This window comes from Rhea americana, unplaced genomic scaffold (assembly GCF_003343005.1).
Source record: "Rhea americana isolate MKP2758 unplaced genomic scaffold, rheAme1 scaffold_124, whole genome shotgun sequence".
NCBI classification, from domain to species: Eukaryota; Metazoa; Chordata; class Aves; order Rheiformes; family Rheidae; genus Rhea; species Rhea americana.
In genome coordinates this window covers 2748350-2770353 of record NW_028185306.1, presented here as the reverse complement: position 1 = coordinate 2770353, position 22004 = coordinate 2748350, and the positions used below count along the sequence as shown (strand labels likewise).

General features: G+C 47.6%; 1 protein-coding gene across 1 annotated transcript in view; it reads right to left on the bottom strand.

Moving 5' to 3' along the window:
• Window positions 1-2244: 2244 nt before the first annotated feature.
• The window catches only part of STK11IP (serine/threonine kinase 11 interacting protein), a 24907-nt gene continuing 5147 nt past the window's right edge, over window positions 2245-22004 (bottom strand). The window contains exons 3-25 of the mRNA XM_085325906.1: window positions 21742-21944; window positions 19805-19879; window positions 19437-19532; window positions 18382-18489; window positions 18107-18178; window positions 17078-17207; window positions 16794-16897; window positions 16183-16272; window positions 14751-14792; window positions 14084-14251; window positions 13691-13772; window positions 13218-13580; window positions 12425-12615; window positions 11411-11521; window positions 10435-10630; window positions 8448-8945; window positions 6823-6938; window positions 6520-6617; window positions 6158-6336; window positions 5836-5920; window positions 5275-5357; window positions 3559-3785; window positions 2245-3228 (exon numbers count right to left, since the gene is read on the bottom strand). Of these exons, the coding sequence (XP_085182032.1) occupies window positions 3088-3228; window positions 3559-3785; window positions 5275-5357; window positions 5836-5920; window positions 6158-6336; window positions 6520-6617; window positions 6823-6938; window positions 8448-8945; window positions 10435-10630; window positions 11411-11521; window positions 12425-12615; window positions 13218-13580; window positions 13691-13772; window positions 14084-14251; window positions 14751-14792; window positions 16183-16272; window positions 16794-16897; window positions 17078-17207; window positions 18107-18178; window positions 18382-18489; window positions 19437-19532; window positions 19805-19879; window positions 21742-21944 (3458 nt within the window). The 3' untranslated portion in view covers window positions 2245-3087. The remainder of the gene's footprint in view (window positions 3229-3558; window positions 3786-5274; window positions 5358-5835; window positions 5921-6157; window positions 6337-6519; window positions 6618-6822; window positions 6939-8447; window positions 8946-10434; window positions 10631-11410; window positions 11522-12424; window positions 12616-13217; window positions 13581-13690; window positions 13773-14083; window positions 14252-14750; window positions 14793-16182; window positions 16273-16793; window positions 16898-17077; window positions 17208-18106; window positions 18179-18381; window positions 18490-19436; window positions 19533-19804; window positions 19880-21741; window positions 21945-22004) is intronic.

The window sequence follows — 22004 nt, the reverse complement described above, 5'->3', positions numbered from 1 at the left end:
CAGCCCAGTAGGCTGCACAGGCTAAAGCTGAGCTTCCCCTCTCTGTAGATGAAGGAATGCAGAAGAGCAGGGAGCTGTCAATGAGACTAGGGTGCTGGTGCTGAGCTGAAGGCAGAGGCTTTCAAAGACATGGCAAAGAGCAGAAGCAAATATGAGTAGTYACTTCTATAGTAAAAACCAGGAATGGTCTGAGAACAGCTATGGACAAGCAAGGAGCTGACATCTTCGCTTTGCTGGGCCCCTCAGTGCATACCCAGACTCAAGTGCCACAATGCGAAGGTACAACTTGGCCAAGATGAAAACAGCAAGCTCCAGTGATGACTTTTCTCCGGGGATCAGCATACGCAGAAGGAATATCAACAAGCTAGTCTGGTAACTCCAACTTTGACTTTTGCCCTTTATGAAAAATGCAGTTATGAAAGGGTAAGACAGAACTTACACAAACTCCTTAAATGGCAAGATGAAGACAAAAAACCTTACCAGTTTTTACTGGCTCATCTCTTTGGAACTCCTTTCTCCATACAAAGCGCTAGGTGTTGGCAGCRTTTCCACTGAGCTCACTCCAGTTCAACATCTGAGATCACACCAAATGAATAGAGAGCAGCAAGCATATGCCCATTTTGGAAGAAGAGACAAAGTTGAATGTGTTATGACATCTGCCATAAGACAGTATACATCCTGCCAATCAAGTCTATAGAAGACTAGATAAAAATGTCAGCCACTGTGGACCTTCAGCTTCTGAAAGAGACAGGAAAAAGGTTGATAGTAAAGAGATTCCAAGAAAGCATCCAACAACGCACCGAAAGCTGACCTTTAATATACAAAACATGGAAACTGAATTCCGTATTCATAAGGCTAGGAGGAGGGCATAGCTTGGCTGGAGGAGCAGAGTGGGAAACATTATCTCATTTGCTAAGATATAAGGTAAGACTGCTATGGGGCCCAGTTATTGCTGTTTTCTAGATGAAACAAACTTAAGGGACAGACACCAGCTCTGGATATGTGGAGGCTCTGGATATCATAGAAACTATTGCAGAATGTTGTAGAACTGCAGGACTCAGAGCCCATAGAAAATAGGGGTCAGTCCCACAAAAGACAAATACATGTCTTAGAAGAAATCAAGATAACCTTGAATGAAGATAGAAGTTGTTACTAAAGATTCAGCAGTAGGAAAATGTCTCAAGACTGTGAGCTGAATGTTCACAGCAGGTAGACACACCACTCTGGGAAAGGCAAAAATCAGTAAAGGTCCATGCTTGTGCTATTAGATCCTACCTGTCAGTACCTTGGTTTGACAGGACTGTTTCTACTCACCCCAATAGGGAACTTCAAGCCTTTTGAAATACTACCCCATCTCCACTTACTCTTCACCTGAAGAGAGTGCAGAGACCATATGACATAGCAAGGCCAGGTCAGGCAACAGCATTTTCCAGCCACACTTGTCTCAACCTGTCCTGCATGAAGTTGAGGTGAAAACTGGTACAGAAAAGAACCTTCACTCTGGCAAGAATTTGTGGCAGGAGCACAGTAGAGGTGCTCTGTTCCTGCAGAGGTTGTATGCACCTTCAACCTCTGCTGGTTAGCATCACACCTGCCTCAGTTTCTTCCACCCCAAGGTTGTGCCTTCCCACCCCAGTACACTCCAGTCAAATCTGCCCAAGATTTAGAGGGGCCGAGGTCAGCTTCAACTCAGGCCAAGTTCGGGGCTTCAGATAGAGAACTGCTTGTATGTCGAGCCAAAAATCCACAGTTCCCAAATGCAGCCTTGTTATCCCACCAGCCCCAGAACTGCCTCTAAGAAATAGCTGAACAACACCTGGCAAAAGGGCTCATTCAGTGCTGCAGGGGCACTCATTCGCACCTCCACAGCCACCACAGCGACAGCTCCCACAAGGCACATGGCTCTGAGGACATGCTAGCAGGCAATAAGCAATTTGCTGGGGCTGAGCCTAAAGGGTACTCACCTGGGGGCAATCTTCACAGGAGAAGAACAAAACTAGCACCTCCTGTCAGTCTAACCCTATTTGGGCCTTGTTCATGCACTCAGGCCACAGACTTGGCTGCTGCCTGGGAGCCAGCCATGTGGAGAAGAGCAGTTTAGCAGCCCATCACCACCACCCTGAACAGAAGGGGAAAATGGCTCCAATCCTGTGGGATCTTGGGAAGCCCTTGAGGCCGCTATGAAGACAGACCTTACATGGCATTAAAACAGTGCAAAAGGATGCGGCAAAGAAAACATGACAATTCAATAAATAGAAGATTTTATTACAATAGAAAATAGTAAAACTCATGTTAAAATAGACTCTTGCTTTTGGACTGCTCAGAAAAGCCTAAGCCTCACTTTCACCTGTCAGTGCCCACCAATATCCTGACCCTTAAGCGATGAGCAACACTTCTGTGCCCAAGAGCCTCACGGCTTCTCCCTCCCCAGTGAGGGAGGAAGACTACAGCAGCAGACTGAGCCATGCCCTGCCAGGCACACAGGTGCAAAGGGCTCTCCAGAGGGTTCAGTACAACATGCCTTATTCCTTTGTGCAATCAGGCCCCTGTTTAAAGCAGGCAGCTTTAGGAAAGCAGTGGATAAGAGAGAGGGGGAAAAATTAGCAGCAGACAACAGCAGCTGCTCTGAGACAACTGGAGAGGCAGTAAGTACACTTGCCAGAAGAGCCCAGCACCCAAGTACCTCTGGCCTGCTGTTGGCCTAGTCCCAATGCATGTCCCACTGACCATGCTCTGGTTCTGCTCCCTTCCTCCATCAGTGATTTACTTCCTTCAAAGTGACTCCCTACTACCCTGAATGAGACTAGCAGACACCACCAAGTTGCAATTCTGTGCAGCTAATGCAGGATTACAGGACACCCTCCACAGCCTCCTTCCATGGCCAGCCCAGTGCAGGTGAGTGACTGTGCAAAGCTTGGACCATTGCATGCTCCCTCCTCCTCACCAGAAAGGCCTAGGAGCAAGAGTTCAGCGGGTAGCAGAGGCCACAGGACAGCAAAGTCGGATGGGAGTGGGAGACACCTGTGCACTATTGGCAGCACAGCAGCACTCCTGACTCCAAGTCCCGCCTGCCTATAGCTGGCAAGTTCACTCCAGCCCCTCATGCTCAGCCTTCCGTAGCTCGATAGAGAACATCTCCTCCCAGGGCCCRCGGATCCACTCCACCAGCTCTGCCAGGAGCTCAGGGCACTCTGTGCGGATATGCCAAGTGCTCTCCACCTTCAGCACCTGTCAGGGAGAAAAGAGATAAAGGCATATGGGCAAGGCCCAGCCTCAAAGGTCAGTCTTGAGCTGCTGTTTCCCAGCACAGATGCCAGCTCCTCCCAGTGCCTAAATAACATCCTCCTCCCTCTCCATGGCCAGCTGTGAAAGCGTCCYTGCATAACTTTTGTACAGCAGCAATATGCTGTGCTCCCCTGGCTCTATGGTGCAAGACCCTGCATTAGGATAAAAGAYGACAGCCCCAAAACACTGCTGGCGGGAACAGAGTCTGAGCACAATCTAGCCTCCTGGATCCACCCCCAGTCTTGTGTGTCCCATGACACTCCTCCTGGTTACCTCATCATAAAGCATCAGCTTGATGTCACAGGGATAGAGGCGATAGGTTATGACATTGCTAATACTGCTGATTGGCTGCTTCTCCTTCAGCTGGACGCTGCTCTTCGGAGGTGGTTCTGCCTCACCATCCGCATCCAAGGGGGGCTGCACCTGCCACTGGTGATTCTCCTCCAGCAGAAACAGCATGCTGCGGGTGCTCAGCAGGGTCACAGGGAAAGCAGATGCTCCTAAAAGGATAGGGGGGAAGAGGAGAAGCTCTGCTCAGAGCCTGAGTCACCACAGAACCAGCTTTGCTTTCCATCCTCCACCCCTCACCTAGGAAACCTTTTCCAGCAGCGAGTGACTGAGTGAACATCTTCCTGACTGAGGAGGGGGAACAGGGTAGCTGAATACACCTGGACTTAAACAGCTTATTCAAGCTCACTGCCAGAGTAAGCATAGGAAAGACCACTACCCAACCAGCATTGTGCCAGCCAACAGCCTCATGTGAGACAAGACAAGAAACTTAAGTCCTTTGACCTCTCAACCAACACTTTACCACTCCTTAGTTAAAAAGTCATCAGCTCCAGCTAAAAGGCCACCTTTTTGGCCTGAATTTGTCTGGCTCCAGGTCTGATGGATGCAACAGAAATCACAAAGTTTAATATCAAGTTGGGATGCATCACAAGCATGGCAGAAAGCAAAATAGTTTTGCTAAATTAGAGAGAGCATAAATGTCATTCAGTTGATTTCAGCGGATAAAAATGAAAAGCACTAGAGCTTGAGAACAAGTCAAATGCACAGAAATAGAGAACCACTAGCAAAACTGGCTGAGGTCACAGGGAATCACAAACCGCTACATCAACACGTTGCTTTTGTCACAGCTCACTCCTGGGAATTAGCAGGAGTATCAGAGATAGAATGCTTAATTAGTCCTTTCTACTTGGCAGGGAAGCCTCAGCTGGAACAGGGTCCAGTTTGGGGCACTGTACTCTAAAAAAGGAGAAAAACTGGAGAGTAACAGATATGCAGTTTTGAGTTCTCCCTCCCTCAGGCTATTTGCACAGCTAAAAGGAGACSAATACGCATACTCCCCACAGAATCTTGTGCTGTAATTCTTGTTCTCTCATACCTCCCCAATGGCCACCAGGGAAGAAGACTGCAAAAGCATTAACAAAGTCAACGCATGATTAACAACTACATTGCTTTTTCTGGTGTCTCAAGCTAAGATGATACTGAAATTGCTCACTGAAGACTCAAATCTCAAACATTTGGCCCTCAACAAGCACTGGCACAGAGTGGGTGGGCTCCAGGGGGCTCTTCCTGTTCTGTCTTCTAGGGTGCTAGATACCTGCTCCTGTTCTCCCAAACAGAGGCAGTGCCTTTCAGCTTCTAGCACACAAATGTGTGCATGACCCCTCAAGTTTTCCCTCATCCTGTGGGAACAATCTAACCCTTACATCACTTCCAGCTTCTCAGTAGCCATTTTGAATTATATCCAAACTTAACGTGCAAGACCAACTGCTCCCTAGAGCCTGGGATTTCATTCCCAAAAGAGATGGCAGACCTTATAGGCAGAAGCATGCTACTAGCCTACGCATCCCAACACTTACCTCCCCATCTTGCTGCTGCAACCACAAGCCAGCCCTCTTCCCACACACTGTACACTAAAAACAAAAACATGGAAGTAGACTGCACAAGGCATGGGAAACAAGTTTCCCATGAGATCTCCTGTACCTTGGATCAGATAGGCCAGCAGGTAGAAGAAACAAGTGTCATCTGCAGCCATGGAGTCTGTGGTCTTGGAGTCCAGTAAAGACCTAGAAGACACAGCAGTAAGTAATCCAAGGAAGCACTCTGTTCTCAGTCTAGGCTTGCTGTGAGCTTGTTCCTGTTCTCTGTCCTCTTGGAAAAGGAAAGGAGTCATGTCTTCCATATGCTATAGCAAAATTCCACCCTTTCCTGCCACTCTCAGTGCTCCCTGCCCATCACCTTGCCAGCAAAGAACTAAATGCTTCTCACGTGGGACCAGTCAGCCCTACAACATCACCTTTTTCTCTCAAGTTCTGTTCTGCCCAGGCTCCTCCTAGAGAGCTAGAATCACCCTGCCCGCTCAGTCCTTCCCACCCTTTCATGCTCACCCCCTGCAGCAGTGCGACAGCCACTTGAGCCAGCTGCCTCAAGCCTGTAATGCAGCCTTGCTGCTGCCTACTTCACTGCCACACATCCCAGGCACTGCTGAAAAAAGCAAAGACCTTTTTCTATCCCCAAATTCATCCCCTCAGAGGCTGCTCTTACCATAAAGAATGCTGAGGATTCATCTCCACAGTGGGGATTTCTTTCACCTTACTCCTGTGCTTGGCAGGCAGCTCTTGTATGAGATCTAAAGACAGAACTTTTTTACTGCAAGCTCAAGGCTATATTCAACAGCTTAGAACAGTTCTCTAGTCCATATAGAGACACTAACTTATGGCACCAGTAGGATTCTCTCAACTTTCTTCTGACCTGACAAGAACTGGTTTTCCAACATACATCCCAAATGCAGTCTTCCTGGTGCATTTTCAAGAGCAAATCTTCCAAATCCTCCTCCCCCTCCCTCTGCTACAGCTCTAACTCTTACATGTCAGTGTCTGCAGGAACTGGTCACAACAGCTCTGGTTCCGGATCAGCAGATTGTAGGAGGCTCTTGGGTTCTCAAACTCCATTCTCAAGCTCTGGTGGCAAAGTCCAACTTCCAGATAGGAAATATCAGACAGGTAGTGAGAGTCGTTCTTCTTCAGCCAGTCTGCAGGTTGTCCCCTAGTCACAGGGCACAGCACTCAGCTGCAGCAGGCTACCCCGTCTCCCCCTCTTTCACATCACATTGCACCAGAGCTTTTGCCAGAAGAGCTTTTACATGTCACCACTCCTCCAGCATAAGGCTGGCACCATCCAGCACTCACAGCCTTGCTTCCAGGTCTCACTTGCCACGCCTCTCCTCACCTGATAACTCCAGTGACTTCCAGCACATAAATCTTGAGGTCAGAAGCAACCAGGATTGAGAGGAACTCCCCACGTCGACCAAACTTCACCATGGCCACCTGCAGCACAGAGAGGGCAGGTCACAGTACTGGCTTACCCCTTGCCACCTCACCCACACAAAGGACTGGCCTAGACACATGTCAGAACCCTTCATATTTCCCAGGCTCTGGGATGCCACTCCAGAGCAAAACTCACAGGGCAGCTGAAAAGATGGCTAAGGACCAGGCTGCCCACAGAACATGGGGTGATGCTGCAGGAACCTACCTTGAGGAAGCACTGGAACTCCTCAGTGTCTTCCTCAAAAACCTCCATATCCAGGTACAGCTTCAGACGATGATCCACAGAACGAAAATCCCTCGTATTCAGGATGCCATTTGCAGCTGAGGAGAAAAGGTGGCATTAGCACTCTCCCCACTGACCAGAGGCTGCTGAATCATGCAGACTGGCAGTGGGGCAGTGCTGTCATCCCTTTGCATGCTCGCTTCCATCAAATCTCTCCTCAAGACAAAGGATCAGAACTAGGGCTCTTCAGGCCACAGATTTTCAACACAGACACAAGGGGACTCCATCACTTTAATACCTGCCCTTTCAGATATACAAAGCTTTGGTCTAATCCATCTTCAACCTTTGTCCAGTGGTTTAGTCGCATGGGAACACCACCTTGCTTCTGGATGTGGCAGAAGGGCAATTCCACACCAAACTAAAAAGATATTTTGTATTTCAGCTGATGTCAGCTCAGGTCTCTCACTTAGGCCAAGGTAGGGATAAAACAACCAAGAAAGACACCAGGGAAACTGGTGAGGAACCTAACTTGTATTTGTCATACAATTGTATGAATCAACCATTTATACAACAGCCACAACGCTGCCATGCTAATTGCCAACAGTCCAGTGGCCTGAGAAAAGCAATGCCCCTCCTCCCCCTGAGAAGACTTGTTCTCCATAAAGAATACTACATCAATGAAATTATTCTCAACAGGAACTCTTTCATTGTCTCAGTTCACTAAATTGGTACTCTGATTTGATGCAAAACAAGAGATTACCTTACTTCATATGCTTCTGTGATTATACAAGACTGAACATAGTGATTCTAAACACTGGTCCTACACTGAGTTCTCTTCAGAGGCACAGCAGTCTTGGCAAGTCAAGGGAGACGTCTATAAGGGGCTCACAGGTTTCCAAACCAGGGCCAGAGCAGTCGAAATAAAACCATTTGGTAGGTTGGAGCAGATGACCTCCAGAGGCCCTTTCCAAATTAAGTTACTCTATATCACATGCTGAAGTCTAAGCAAAAGCAGTCTCTGCCACAACAGAAATCCAAAAYCCTTCACATAAAGCTCTTTGTGTGCCTCACACTAACTGCAAGTTTGTACCACAGCCTTCACACAGCCAACACACAGACCGTTCTTTGGGAGAGGCTTTATCACCTCTGTTCACAAAGACCACTGAAGTGAAAACAAGAAGCTGTAGATCTATGAACCCGAGCCTCCAACAGACACACTAACCTCAGACTGCACTTAAGCCTGGGAATAAAGATTGCTACACACAGTTGTCCCTTTCTCCAAAGGTAATACTCCAGCTGGCAGCTCATTAGAAGCAGAGGAACTCAGTGTGCCTGTGATTGAGCAAAATGGCTCTCAGAACAAGAGGCTATTACCCAAAGTCTGAGCAATACCACTGATTAGGAGCTGATTCAGTTTTCCCTACCTTTAGGCATCAGAGAGGAACAGAAGGTCATAAAGTGCTATATTCACAAGTATCACAGCCACTGCCTGTGCCTGACGACCCCCTTTTCCTGTATTATACAGGAGGCAGTGCAGACTGCAAGCACCAGACAGAGCCTACCACAGAGATGCACACACCACCCCTGTACAGCTCCTACATACTCACAAGGACTGAGATTCCAGGTTTCCTCTGACTCGGAGTTCAAAGACAGCTGGGAAGGAGTGGGCCCACGAGAAACGCCATAATGGTAGCTCCCCAACAAGCTGCCCTCATTGGTGTCAGTGTGACTGAAGGACAAGAACTGTTTTTTCATGCCCAGCTCCTTCTTCCCACAGCCCCCATCAGAACTGCGAGAACTGGAATGAAGTGTGCTGTCATGCTCGCTACTGAGCTCCGGGGTTCTGGTGCTGTTGCTGGTGTCCACCTCAGAGCTGTCCTCCTCACCAATGTAGAACTTCCCACTCTCACTGGTAGCCAGAGTAGATGCTTCCTCTGTGCCTTCTTGCTGGCTGCCTCCCTCCAGAACAGATTCCAACAGGTCCTCATTTGTGCTACCAGGGCCAGGCGGCAGAGATGCGTTGGAGCACATCTCTGAAGGCAGGATGACCACATGGTCACTGGAACAACTTGGACAGGCTACAGGTTTGCCAGGTGCTGCAGCATCTGTGAAAGACTTCATCAGGAATAGCACAAAAGAACAGCTCTCCCCCTGCAAGATCTTAACACTCCCCCCCCCAAACCACAAGCCATCCTTTTCAAAGTAGGCAATAGCTCAGTCATGGCCTGACTTCAGCACCTTGTTGAGCAGCAGTATCCAGATCCATAAATTCCCACTGATTTGAGAGAGGAGGTGTGTAAGATATGTATCAGTGCTAACATCCACATAAAATAACCCCACTCAGAACTAGAGTGGCTAGCATGGGTTCTAATTGCAACTGCTAACCTGCATCAGGGCTTTGGCTCACACCTTTCCTCCACTTTGCTCACATTGCCTTTGAAGGTCAAATTCACCAASAGTCAATCAAACCTTCCTTAGTCACCCTCATCCCTGGCTTGGCTTATCCTCCAGCTTGCCAGCTCATGAGCCTGCTGTGACCATTCTCTAGCAGTTCTTATCCCTCCTGACACTCATCACCCACACCACACTAAACTCCTAGCTGGCACTTGGGACTTCTACTGCCCTGGAAGAAGAAAGCGCCATGGGGTAGAGGAAAGCACTGTAGACAGGACAGCACTTCTGCTCTCACTGCAGAATCCTCCAGTACCAGGTTGCTTCCTCAAACCAGCAGAATCCTACAAGCTAAGGTTGGGCACTCTCCACTTCACCTTTAAACTGAGAGAAGCTTTGAGGAAACTCAACAATTAGAAGATACCTAATCAGCACTTGTAATATCCCCGTCAAAATACTGCATCTAGTTTCAGACACCCAAAGGGGAAAAAAATGAGGGGCGGGATGGATTAATGGGAAACAGTATAAAGGAGACTAGCAAGAATAGCTGGACTGTAGGAGATACGACTGACAAGCAAATTATCTAGGGAGTTGAGCTTATTTAGTCTAAAGAAGAGAAGACAGGAGTAACAGGGAGAGGGGAGGTAGGCAGGAGGAGAACAGAGTACAAAGAAAATAAAAAAGTAATTTTCCATAGGGAAAGTAGCAATAGGCTTAAGATTACAGTCAGCGAGATTTCTGCTAGGGTAGCAGTTGTTTCTCCTGATAACTAAGAGTCAAATTTTTATCTGAAATAGTGGAGCAGATTGCCCAGAAAGCTCCCTCAGCGAAGGCCTCTCAGAAAGAGTTAGCCTGTAGAGCAAAACTGACCATGCTTTACATAGGACAAGGGATTACAGGACCTTTAAGGTCCTGCAGTTTTCCAGCACCCTTATGTTCTCCCAGACTTGAGGCCACCTACAACAGGGGTACTGTTTGCTTAAACAGTGGTTTATTTCTGCTAGCAAACAAGCAGTGAGTGCCCCTTCCCTGATGCCTAGGACCAATTCAAGCATGTTAAGTCACAGTGCATTTCACGATATGTTTTAATTCCAGTGCAACCAAGGCATTCCCTTCTCCTCTGCATGCCATGCTCTGCACCATAGCTGCCACAGGTGGCCTGCCTGGGCATCCAACAACATTTTTCTGCGGACTAGGTCCTACCTTGATCTGAGGCAGCTAGTGTCTCCAGTTTTTTGGCATCTCCATCCTCTGCAGAAGACAGACCTTTTTGCCAAGGAGCCAGAGACTGGAGAAACTCTTGCTTGCATTTCAGGCATTGGAGCTTTGTGAATGTCTTCTCTTGGCTCCAATTTTTCCGATTCTCCTCCAGAGCTGGTGTCAACACTTCAAGCACACACTAGAAGTAGCAGCACAGCGAAAAAGAGTGCTAGCAGGCAGTCTACAGCTGTTCTAATACAAGTAGGTCTCTAATGTTAGCAAGTCTCCTCACATGCCTCATCACAGCATTTCAAACTGCATGACTGCAGGGCTATCCCAGCCCAGCAGGGCACAACAGCTACTCTGTGAAAGAAGCTTGCCAAAGGCACTAAATTTCACTGCAATGACTAAGACAAACCTGTTTGCAGGTCTGTGTTTTGTACCTACATATTTACAGGTCTGAGGTGTCCTGTTTTTGTATTCTCTGCAATAGCTTGCTTAAGTGTGTTTAAACAACAGTGTCTCAAGAAAAATACTTAGATTTGATAGTAGAGTTAGTACAGCATCTGTGCCGAACACAGTTGCTATAGCACAGACACTCTTGCTGTATAGAAGGCTAAGCACAGGCCAGAGCATCACACAATAGTCAGGAAAAATTATGCCACGTGTGCGTAAGAAAGTCACTAACTCTACTACTAGAACTCTTTTCCCAAGGGTAGAAAAGCTTTCTCATTGAGAGCACCTTCTACGTTTCAAAGCTCCACTACCCACAGCCGTGCTCACAGAGCCCTCCACAGGTCATCTGTGCAACAGAATAAACTCTTGAGAATACAGTCCAGACATGAGCTGCCCAGCTAGTAAGAGGAGGTCAGACGTACATATGCTCTGAGAACAGGGGTTCTGCTGGCTGCAAAAATCCAATGACTTTCCAAAAAAAGCACTGCCCTCCTCCCCATGCTTCCTCCATTAGCTTCCCCACCTGTAGACACTGCTCCGGGCAGTCATCAAGCACCACGTATTTACGCTTCTGTCGGTCCTTACGAATGTAGCTGAAGTATAATGTGAGAACAGGGAAAACTCGTTCCAGGTCCTGCAAGAGAAAGGAAACATCAGTTCCAGAAAGAGGGCACAGTATCCAGGACACAGACTACATTTGCCTGCGACTGTTGGAAACATGGGCAGAGCACTGGAATCTAGTAAGCCTTGAACAGCCCTCCCAGAAAGACCTTGATATAATTTAGGAGCCTGGTAAAACAGGCTGAAAAATTCAAGCTGTGTGAAGTGCTAAAGACTACTCGTAAGTTTTAAGGCCCAGAAGAATGTGTCTCAAATGAAACACCTTGTCAAGAAGGTATTTCAGAAGAACAGCATGCCACAAACTTAAGACGTACAAGGGTAGGAATAAAAATGAGTTGGAGCTTCCGGGGGTGGGGGGGAGGTTTAGAAGACCCTGTGATCAAGTTCATGCATGTATGAGAAAAGTGATTTCTAAATTCCCTTTCTAAAAACCACAAAAGCAAAATAGGGCTGGTGGTACCAAAGCACACTCCTAGAATAGATGGAAAACTGCCCACTGAGGTATCAGTAGCTCTCCAAAAGTCACAGAAGATCTAACCTCAGTGCTGCATTGTCAAAGAAAGAGTGCAGCCCATAAAGCCCTCCAAGGCTGGGATATCCTGCTGAGGAATAGACGAGAAAAAGGTTGCCTTCATGGGATTTAGGCTCCTCTTGGAAAATCTCTCATTCCTACGTGCCAGAACAAGCCTGGTCATAGTCCTTTTAACTCCAGTTTTGGAATAAAATGGTGCTGATTTCTGCTGCATTATCACAAACATCCTAAGCAATATACATGCATGGGGCTGAAGAGACTCAATCAGGCTTTACAGAAGCTATGAAAACTCCTACAGGGCACTCAGTGACAGAAGCCCACATGCAGAATGCTAGCCTGTACAGGGAATAACATGTCAAAGGCTCACACAGAGGCATAACTCACCATCCTCTTCCAGTTCATCTCAGAGGTCTCCATCTTCTGCAGACACTTCAGCTCCAGTTTGTGGAGGACTCTGGCAGCCTTCAGCTCCACCTCAATCACATGCCTAGCTGTGACCCGAAGGAAGATCCAGTCTGGCTCTGGGTCACCTTCACTTTCTATCTGGCTCACCAGTACTGGTTGGCAAAGGTCCACTGCCGAGCAAAACAACTAGAGGTCAGTACACAGAGCAGGCCCTCAGGCCCAAGTTGCGTCTCACTGGGGATCAGTAGTTCCACCCAATCCTCTGAGACAGGCTGTGACTTGGGGCAACACACAGATGATAGAAGGCATATGCATACTAGCTGTAAAGCTGCAGAACTACTGTATGCAAAAGCATTAAATGAAGGCAGCTCTGCAGGTACTCCAGCAGTAGACTCAAGTCCTATTCTCCCTGCTTCCTCGCCTCCTTTCCACAGGCAGCACTACAGCAACTGTGTATATCTGCTTCAGCTGTAAGAGGGATGAAAAGGATATCAAGTCAGTGGCATTCCTCCAGCAAAATGCTAGCACAGAGGCAGCCATACCTGAGTGCTTAGGAGGTGCCAGAAGCAGAGAAATTGGTCTCAGCCTTGATGGAGGTCTCCCAAGACTGTGTCCTCATCCCTGCCCAAAGGTCCTAGTGTCTACTTGGCCAAAGTCCTTAGAAGACCCACAAAATCGGGCAGTATGATGAAGTTTCAGGGATATTACATTTGATCCATCCATTCTATCATCACCCAAGCCCTTGAACACATCAGTGAGAGTATCCATTTACCTTCTGTCTTCTCATCTTCTTCCTCCCCAAGCATCAGCTCATCTGCCTCCTCTTCTCTTTGTTCTCCTCTCACCTGCACATCCAGCTGTAGGTCAGGCTCTTCTTCCTTCCCAGTGTTGTCCAAAGGACAAGAAGATTCTTTCTGGAACACTTGGGGTTTTCCTTGCTCTGGGCCAAAGCTCTCACTCAGCAAGTCCATTGCAGCAGGTCTGCCTGCAATCTCATCTGCAGAATGGCTATGGCCTATTACAGGTACTCGGTCATGCTTCTCCAGGCATTCCTTGTACTGCAGCCAGTCAACACCAAAGCAATCTCTGAAGCTGTCCATACGCTTCATCTCCTTCTGATGCTGCAGGACAAGACCTGCACAGAGAAAACCTTCGAAGTATGGAGACAGTCACCATGCCAGAGCACACACCTCTGACTGTGGGCTGTTTAGCTGCTGTGTTACCAAGGAAGAAGACAAGCCTCACCAGCAGAGAGAGATAAAGCCTGGGGCTCATGTTCTGTGTCACTGGGCTCTGAAATGCTTGCTCTGCGCACTTTAACTTTTCCCTGGAACAAACAGGACAATAACTGGGAGGCCTCAGAATGACTGAAAACAGCATCTGATCATAGACTCTGACATGCAGAAGGGTGCCTGACCACTCTTGGTTGTTCCAGTATAAAAACACCTCACAAAACATTTGTTACAGTCATTCAAGACTGACTTTAAACCAAGCCCCTACCTAGCACACACCAGCGTAGAGGCCCAGCACTACCCTGTCAGTACTAGGCAACATCCCATAGMACATCTTTCACAGAGAGCCATCTCCCCCCTCCCAACAGGCCAGCTACAAAATTAAGATGCTATGTCAGTCCCAGACCTTGCATTTCTTCCGAGGGTGCCTGACAGCCACGTTCTCTGCTGGAGACTGACTGTCGCTGAGGTCTGCAGCACACGAACTGTCCAGAGCACTGCGGTCCAGTGCAGTCTTCTCTGAGGTAGAAGTGTGGATCGACTGTGACATACTTTGCATAGATTTTGGAAGAAACTAAGCCAAAAGAAGAGAATGTTGCCTGCTGAGCATGAAGGTGATGCCAGGTAACAAAGCCATAACTCAAGCTGAGAACATCCCTGCTCATCGTCCCAAACATATACCATATCAGTAGAAGTGGTGACATAAATCCTGCCTGGTTGACTCAACTGCTTGTCATGACCGCTCCAATTAAACTCAATCTATGCCTTTCTTAAAATAGCACATAGGGAATTGACAACTGTTTGGCTGACACATAACCTCAAGTGTCAAGTGCTCAATAGCACCTGAAAGGGAAACAGGTAAGGTTCCAAATTCTGTCCTGCTGCACAGGACAGTATAAACTAACTGATCAGTCCCAACAACTACTATGAATCAGCATGAATTGAGCCAGAAAGAATTACTTCAAAGAGGCAAGGCAGCCAACACAGATTAAGTGAGACCCATGAGGATGGAGAAACCTGTCAGACTTCCCACTCCCAAAGCCAGTAAAATCAGTTTACAGCACTGTACTTACCATTAGGTCTGAGGAAGATAGTGGTTCTCCATCCAAGAGGAACTGTAATTAGAGACCCATTTGCAGTCAGATTCCACCTGGCTGGCACTTATCCAGGACAGCATCTACTGAGTCCTATTCCCATTCAGACCACCCTAGGGTCAGGTTCTTGACACATGATCCTTGCACAAGACTGCAAAGACTACCAGAAGCAACCCTATTTCCACCTATCCATCACTCCTTCAGCTGTAGCTACCTGAAGCCAGAAGAGACCATTGTGGTTTTCCTGACTACAGATTTCAGCAGTGGAACCTATCTAAGGCAATTTGCAGAAGTGATATGACAAAGATACTACTGCAACACTTCATGAATTGTTTTGAGGGCTACTCATCTTCACCTCAAAAACTTAAATTCTACTTACAGGCTTAGTCTACCTATCTCCCAGTAAGCCCCTGCTTGGCAGACTGAAAGCACTGAACAGGACACTGCTCCCATGCAAACTCTTAAATTGACCAAGTCTCCTTTATTCTTCCCCAAGAACTTAATCAGATGAACATCTGGAGTCTCACACTAAGCTGCATTTGGCTACAAAGCATGGAGCAATCCTGAAGTGAATCTTTCCTAACAAACAGGAAAAGCAAGTAATCTATTTCCTCCTCTGGACACAAGGTTTCATAGCAGATGGGCACAAGAGCTCTTTGACAACTTGTGAAGTGTTCAAAGGATGAATGGCAGAGGATTTTGCAGGTTGAGTAAAAGGAAAGAACCCACTAAATGGAAAAAAAGAAAAAAGAGAAATTTTTACAAAAAAGAAGGCTCACTGAAAGCTTGTTTCAAAACATGTTTGATGACAACAAATCTAGCCATTTGCTGCTAGCACAAAGAGCATACCAGCTCTGCAACACCTCTTATCCATCAGTAAGCACTTTTACTTGCTAAACTGCCAGAACACTTTCTTTGTTGGCTCATTTATTTAAAAGCAGGCCACCAAGAAGCAATTTAAGCACCAGAATGCAAGGGAAACAGTGAAAACACCAGGCTCAGAGCACAGTGATGAGARGAAAAAGGTGGTGTTCACTACCGCCAAAGCAGTATGTAATCAGGCACGGTGGGCTGAGTCAGTGAGTTCCTTGATTGCAAAGCCCAGCTAAATAGTCACTACCCAGCAGCAATAGAGCAAAGATTTGGGACAGTTAGTAAGCACAACTGATGAATTAGACAGGGAAGAAGGATTAAGACCTGAGGTCCTGCAAAYCTAAGATCAGTACTGAGCTCTGTCTATCCTGGTCGAAACACCTCACTAAAATTTAAGCATAAACTACTCAACCTTCACCTTTGCACCACTCGAACCAGCTTTCAAGTTTCCAAAATACTTTCCTCTCATTTCCTCCCGTGCTTTAGAACACCCTAATCTTTCAATCCCAGGGGCAGAAGGCATATAGCCAATACTCACGTTGGAAGATGCTGCCCTGGGAGACACATGTACAAGCGTTGCAGATCGGTGGTTTTGATGGAACCATAATGGGTTTCCCTCCAGGTGCAGCTAGGTGAGGAAATTAGAGACATATTTATTAGCAGTAGTATTCTGTACCTCAACCTCATCTGCCCTAGGGCTCCAGGATTTCTCTCTGCTTCAGGAAATATGGAGTAGAATGACGACAAATCCAGGAGAGGACCAAGCTTTTTCCAATGCTTTCTGAAATTTTTTTGACAGAGAATGAAATTAAGTATTTCTTATTCATGCCTCTAAATCAACAAAAGCCTTTCCTGTACTGACCCCAGAAAGTGATGGGAGAACTGTCTTCTGCAGTCTATTTTACTTCATAGGCCCTAGAGTGACTGCAGTTTTCCTACTTCAAGCTTCTCTGAACACCACAGACCCACAAAAGAATTAGGTGAATATCTTTACAGAACTTGGTAGCTTTAGTACCAGCTTTCCTCATCAAAACTAAATGCTTAAGAGCTGAATTTAACTTCCAACACTCTTCTTGCCCAGCAGCCTTCACCTTGCAACACCAGACCATGACATTTCCAATCTACGAACCAACTAGGCTTCATGCTTACCTTTTTTAAGCAGTGCAGAGTGGACAGTGGTGCTAACTGGGCATGTTCTAGTAGCAGGTTATAGGCCACATCCAGGTGCTGCAGATTCACCAGCTGTTCCACCCCTGCAAACAAAGCAAGAGTCATCAGCAAGCGAGAAGATATAACCAAAGAACCTTCCCCCACCCCTCTCTCCCACACCAAAGACTAGTAAAAATAGCTGTGCCCAAAATTTCAAGCTGTGTTCCTCCTGGAAGAGGGAAAGGCCTCTAGCTCAGAAGCACTCCCCCCCTCCTCGGGCTCACCATTAACGCTGTCAAGTTCATTGTTCCGCAGGATCAGAGTCACCAGCTTGGATCGGCTGAAGATGCCAAGGTTTGGCACCTTTGACAGGAAGTTATAGGCCAGATTGAGGTACTCTAGTTCTGTAAGGGTCTGTTCAGAGAGAAGAGCAGCACCAGATCGAGACTTTAGCTCAAAGCCTGATCCTGAAMTCAAGACAGGGCACTAGCCCCTACCTTTCTCTCCACCCCCGACATATGGGCACTAGCCAAAAAACAACAGCAACCCACTAAGGCCACTTACAAACATGAGGTTTTGGGACTATTTATGCAGTAAGACTTCAATGTTCACATCTGGAGTGGTTTGCCTAGGGGCACTGACCATGATCCAACTCCTCTGCAAAATTTGTTAGGAGAAGCTTTCCCCTGCACCATCAACTTCACAGGAAGGGACAGGACACCCCGCTTAAGCAAAAGACTGGATTTGCTACCATAAGAAGAACAGTCATCTTTCTCAAGAAAAGGAAGGGAATAACACATTGTGAGGTTCACTAACTCCATAAAAAGCTATTTCACAGCTTCTCTCAAAAGAAGCAGATCTAGTCCAGGACAGACAAGATTTCAGCACTGTTCCCCAGACACACACACGCTGCTTTGATAGAGAACCACCTTTCTAAAGTAATTGACAGGCAATTTCTGAGAGCAAGGAGGAAATGTTACTGGCAGTTTGGGCAAACTGAACAACAAATCCTGGCTACATCATCCTCATCTACTGTGCAGATTACAGTGAAGTCTCAGCCACACTAGAGAGGTGACAATGATACACACAGCAAAGGTTCCTGTCTTAGAGTGGATAGGGAACGCTGCCTTCTCTGGCCCAATGAGGCAGGGATTACACATACAGGACAAAGAGTTTCAAGGCTGCAAGTAGAAGCTCTACATCACATGCCTGTTAAGCCACATCTCCTATCTCTTGTGGTATACTTCACCTAGCAGGCATATAGCCAAAGATCACTTCAGCAGCATGCTCTCCATACACGTTCTGGGACTCACCGTTAAATAGTGCTCACAGTCCTGGACCTTGTTGTGACTCAAATTCAAGACTCTCAGCACATTCAGTAATTGCTGAAGGAGGAAAAGAGACTAGATGAGATCCTACAGGAGTCTCTATTGTACCATGGGAAGCCTGTCCAGCTGGGAGAGGCCATGAGAATAAACACTACTCACTCCCACCCAGACCCATCAGCATCAGTAAAGGAGTGCCCAGTTCCGGGCCATGATCATCTCCTCTATTCCATTCAGTCATGCAGGAGGGATGCTCCACTCACCAGTGAGTCATCCAAGGCAGTGATCGAGTTGTAGCTGAAGTTGACAGTCTGCAATTCCAACCAGGGGAGAGCACAGCTCAGATCTCCACCACATGCTGAAATGATTTCCTAGGAAGAAGTGAGGAGTCATTCCTAATGAGTACTAGCTGTYACAGTAACAGCAGATGAACATATGAGAACAGCTAGTGAGAACAAAGCTGGCATTTTGCACCTTAAGGCCCCTGCTTTGTCTTCAGAAGGAATGACATTTAAGTCACTAATTCAAGTATTTGGATGTGGTGGGAGCTCCACAGCTAAATATTTAAAAAGAATATTTTTTGCACTCTCTAATCAAGTGACAATACTATTTTAATACATTACAGTTAGTAAACTCTGAATTCTAAGCACAAAGATCCATCATTACAAAATCTTTTCCAGATCATTCTCAAAGCATGGACAAAACAGCAGATGCATATGCTCTGGTCAAGCAACACAGGCTCCGACAGACAGAGGACAGTACTAAGCACTCCACATCAGCAGACTCTCTTCCCCAGCAGGCAGCTGCTTCTGTGCCACAGACACAATTCCAGAACCCCACTGCTAACACAATCTACATTACTCACTTCCCCATGGTCAGAGCTTGCATTCATGTCTCAAAATCCTACCGGGGACCAGTGCAGATGAGCCACAGGGCACAGCACTCCTTCTGTGAAGGCTAATTAAAAACTGCTGAGGTGCAACCAAATAAATTTTGATTGGCTGCAGGTCTTTGAATACAGAAATGGGTTGACACACAGAACAATCACTTAAGTGACACGAACATTGGTAGGCGCCAGAAATTCTCAAGCAGCTAAAGAGGAGACTACAAAGCGCCAGAGCACAGGTGTGGAACTAACAGGGGATATTTCAGCACTGAGTCATGAGTAGGACCCCAGARCAGGGAGAGGGGAAGCCATACACAGAATCAATTGATATAACAGTTAAGTTTCCCACGTCTTCCCTGTTTAAARGGTTGTAGGATCCAGACAGTCTTCCTCCTGCAGTTTTCCCCATGGGTCCGTAGAGACCTCACTTACCTCCAAGGTACTGATGCATTTGCAACAGGTTAGAGATTCCAGTTGTGAATAGACTAATCGCAGTCCCCGAAGGCAGTGCGGAGGGATAGACTTCAACTGCAGCAGTAATGAGAAAGCAAGGAGAACATAYATAAGAATATTATAATGTAATCTCCCATCTCCCTACTGCAGCAGGGAGTCCTTCCATTCCACTTTTTCACAGCCAGGCTTGACCCCAAGCAAATGTTGCAGAAGTTTAGACTTAGCCTTCTAGCAAGGCCACAAAAGCCTACCCACTTTTTAAGAGTGAAGGCACTCTACAACCACAAAAGTAAGTCAGAAGAAACCACACAGCAAGGCTCAAAGCCAGTTTTGGCTCCCATACTTACTTCCAAATGCCGAAGGGACTTGAAAGGGAAGATCTTCACAGTAGATTGCAAAACAGAGTTTGGATCATGAACAAGCTACAGAAACAGGAAGAGAAGTGTTGCATAAATCTCAATTTGTCCTGCAGTACTACTATCTTGATGCACTGATTGCAGCATCACAAGCCCTATCACCTCTGGTGTTCACTAATAGGCTCTCCCCCCACCTGCTGTCATCAGCACTGACTCATTACCCTGAAGTTTAGTACAGGTCAAAAAAAAAAAAGTGTATTAGCTAGCATGAGATCAAGGACTGCCAGACTGTATAGCTTCACTTCCTCTCCCCTGCCCATACGGCTTCACCAGAACCACAATGAGGTCTGACAGCTGGATTCCCCATCAGCCACCACCAACAAACCTACTAAGCAGAGAAAAATCTCACTACTAGAGCTATGTTTGCCAAACAGCTGAGCTGAACTAGCACGCTGATGGCAGGTGTGCATGTGCATTTCACTAGAGCAGGCTGAGTAAGGCAAATCACAGGCAAATACAATGGGAAATAGGGCTGTCCCCAAGACACTTTTAGAATGAGACAGAAGAACTTACAAACTCATCCCTTGCCTTCTGTAGTACAGCCACAGCCTCTCCCACCACAGGATAGTCAGGCCATGCTCATATTAAATCTGACTTCTTATGTTTTCTACAGTCATTGCATAAACAGTACTTCAGATAAAGTGAATAATGAAGTGATTAACACTCCTACTGCAGCCACCGGAGCTGCAGAGACTGGAGAGACCACCTCTGCCAGCTACATAGAAGTGACTCATCAGGTGCAGAACATAATCCCAAGGCCTCCTCACCACTACAGCTTCCACAGTTACGGCCATGACAGTGATGAATCACAGCRCTGGCGCTTGCCAGCACTAATGCAGCATATTGAACAAGGCCATTTGTAGGGGAAGCTTGTACTGAGAGCTCTGATGATCAGTTTTAGAAAAGTTTATTACAGCTGCCATCCTTAGTTTGCCTCCTGGCAATTCAMTCACCTTCTCTCCTCTCCCTCCACTGTCTTAACAATCTGAACAGGCTGATACAAAGCACCAGTTTCTCTAAGAGAATCCRTTAATGCATGGTTAATGGTAGCTTCTCCCCTCTTTTAATGCTTGCTATAGTAAAAGCCTGCTAATCTGGTTAACACAGGCACTAACCATAACATCCTCCTGCCTAAGCTGTCCTGCCTTTCCTTGACCTGTCAGAGCACCTATGGAGGCTGCACAGCCAGGGCAGCCTGTAGCCTCCACAGGCTCTGGGCCCCACGCTGATATCCAGTCTTATCATGTTGTTGTTAAAACCTCCCTGTAACATCTGAATAACAAACGCCAACCTGTCTCATACCAAAAACACTATAAATAAGGCACTGTAGGCCATAGTGCCAGAGACCTGAGGACTCGATCACAACATCTCCTAGGAACCTAGGAACAGCCTAGAGAGCTAATTCCTTTTTTTCCTTCTGGTCCCGTTTCACCACTGCCACTCTTCTAGCAGCTTCACAGCACGTGCCACCTTTCAATAAGTCCTCTGAAACATCTTTCATGCCATGCTCTTACTTCTACTGCARCCTTCTCAAAATTCAGTCAAGCAGGGCATGTTGTTAGTGACTGACTGTGCTGTGAAAGAGAGTGGCCAGAACCATTGCCTAGGCGAGAACATGCAAGCCTCAGAAATAGGAAGCAGAAAGCCCCGGATTACAGGGTGGAGACGACACTTGCGACTGGCTGGGCTCGCGCACCCTGGCCCCGCGGCGCTGCGCACGCCGACCACGGCTCGGGGAGCAATACCAAGCGCTGCCCGGACCGCCCGGGCGACCTTCCCAACCCCGCAGCACGGCCAGGGCGCGAAGGGCCCGCGCGGGCCGCTTCTAACGCGGCGAGGCTCCCGCGGGGGCGCGGCCGGGCACGGACCTTCAGGGAGCGAGTCTTCTGCAGGACGTCGAAGAGGAACTGCGCCTGGAGCAGGGCGGCCGAGTCGGCGGGGTGCGAGGGCAGGGCGACGAAGCCGCGGCCCTGGTTGCGGGAGCCCAGGTGCTGCTCGAAGACGCGCGTGAGGTGCTGCAGGGCGGGCGCGGGCAGCCTCAGGGTGCTGCGGCCGTCCAGGACCACGTCCCCTGCGGGAAGGCACGGCGCGGCGCCCGCCGTCAGCGCCAGCGCCAGCGGCCCCGCCCGCC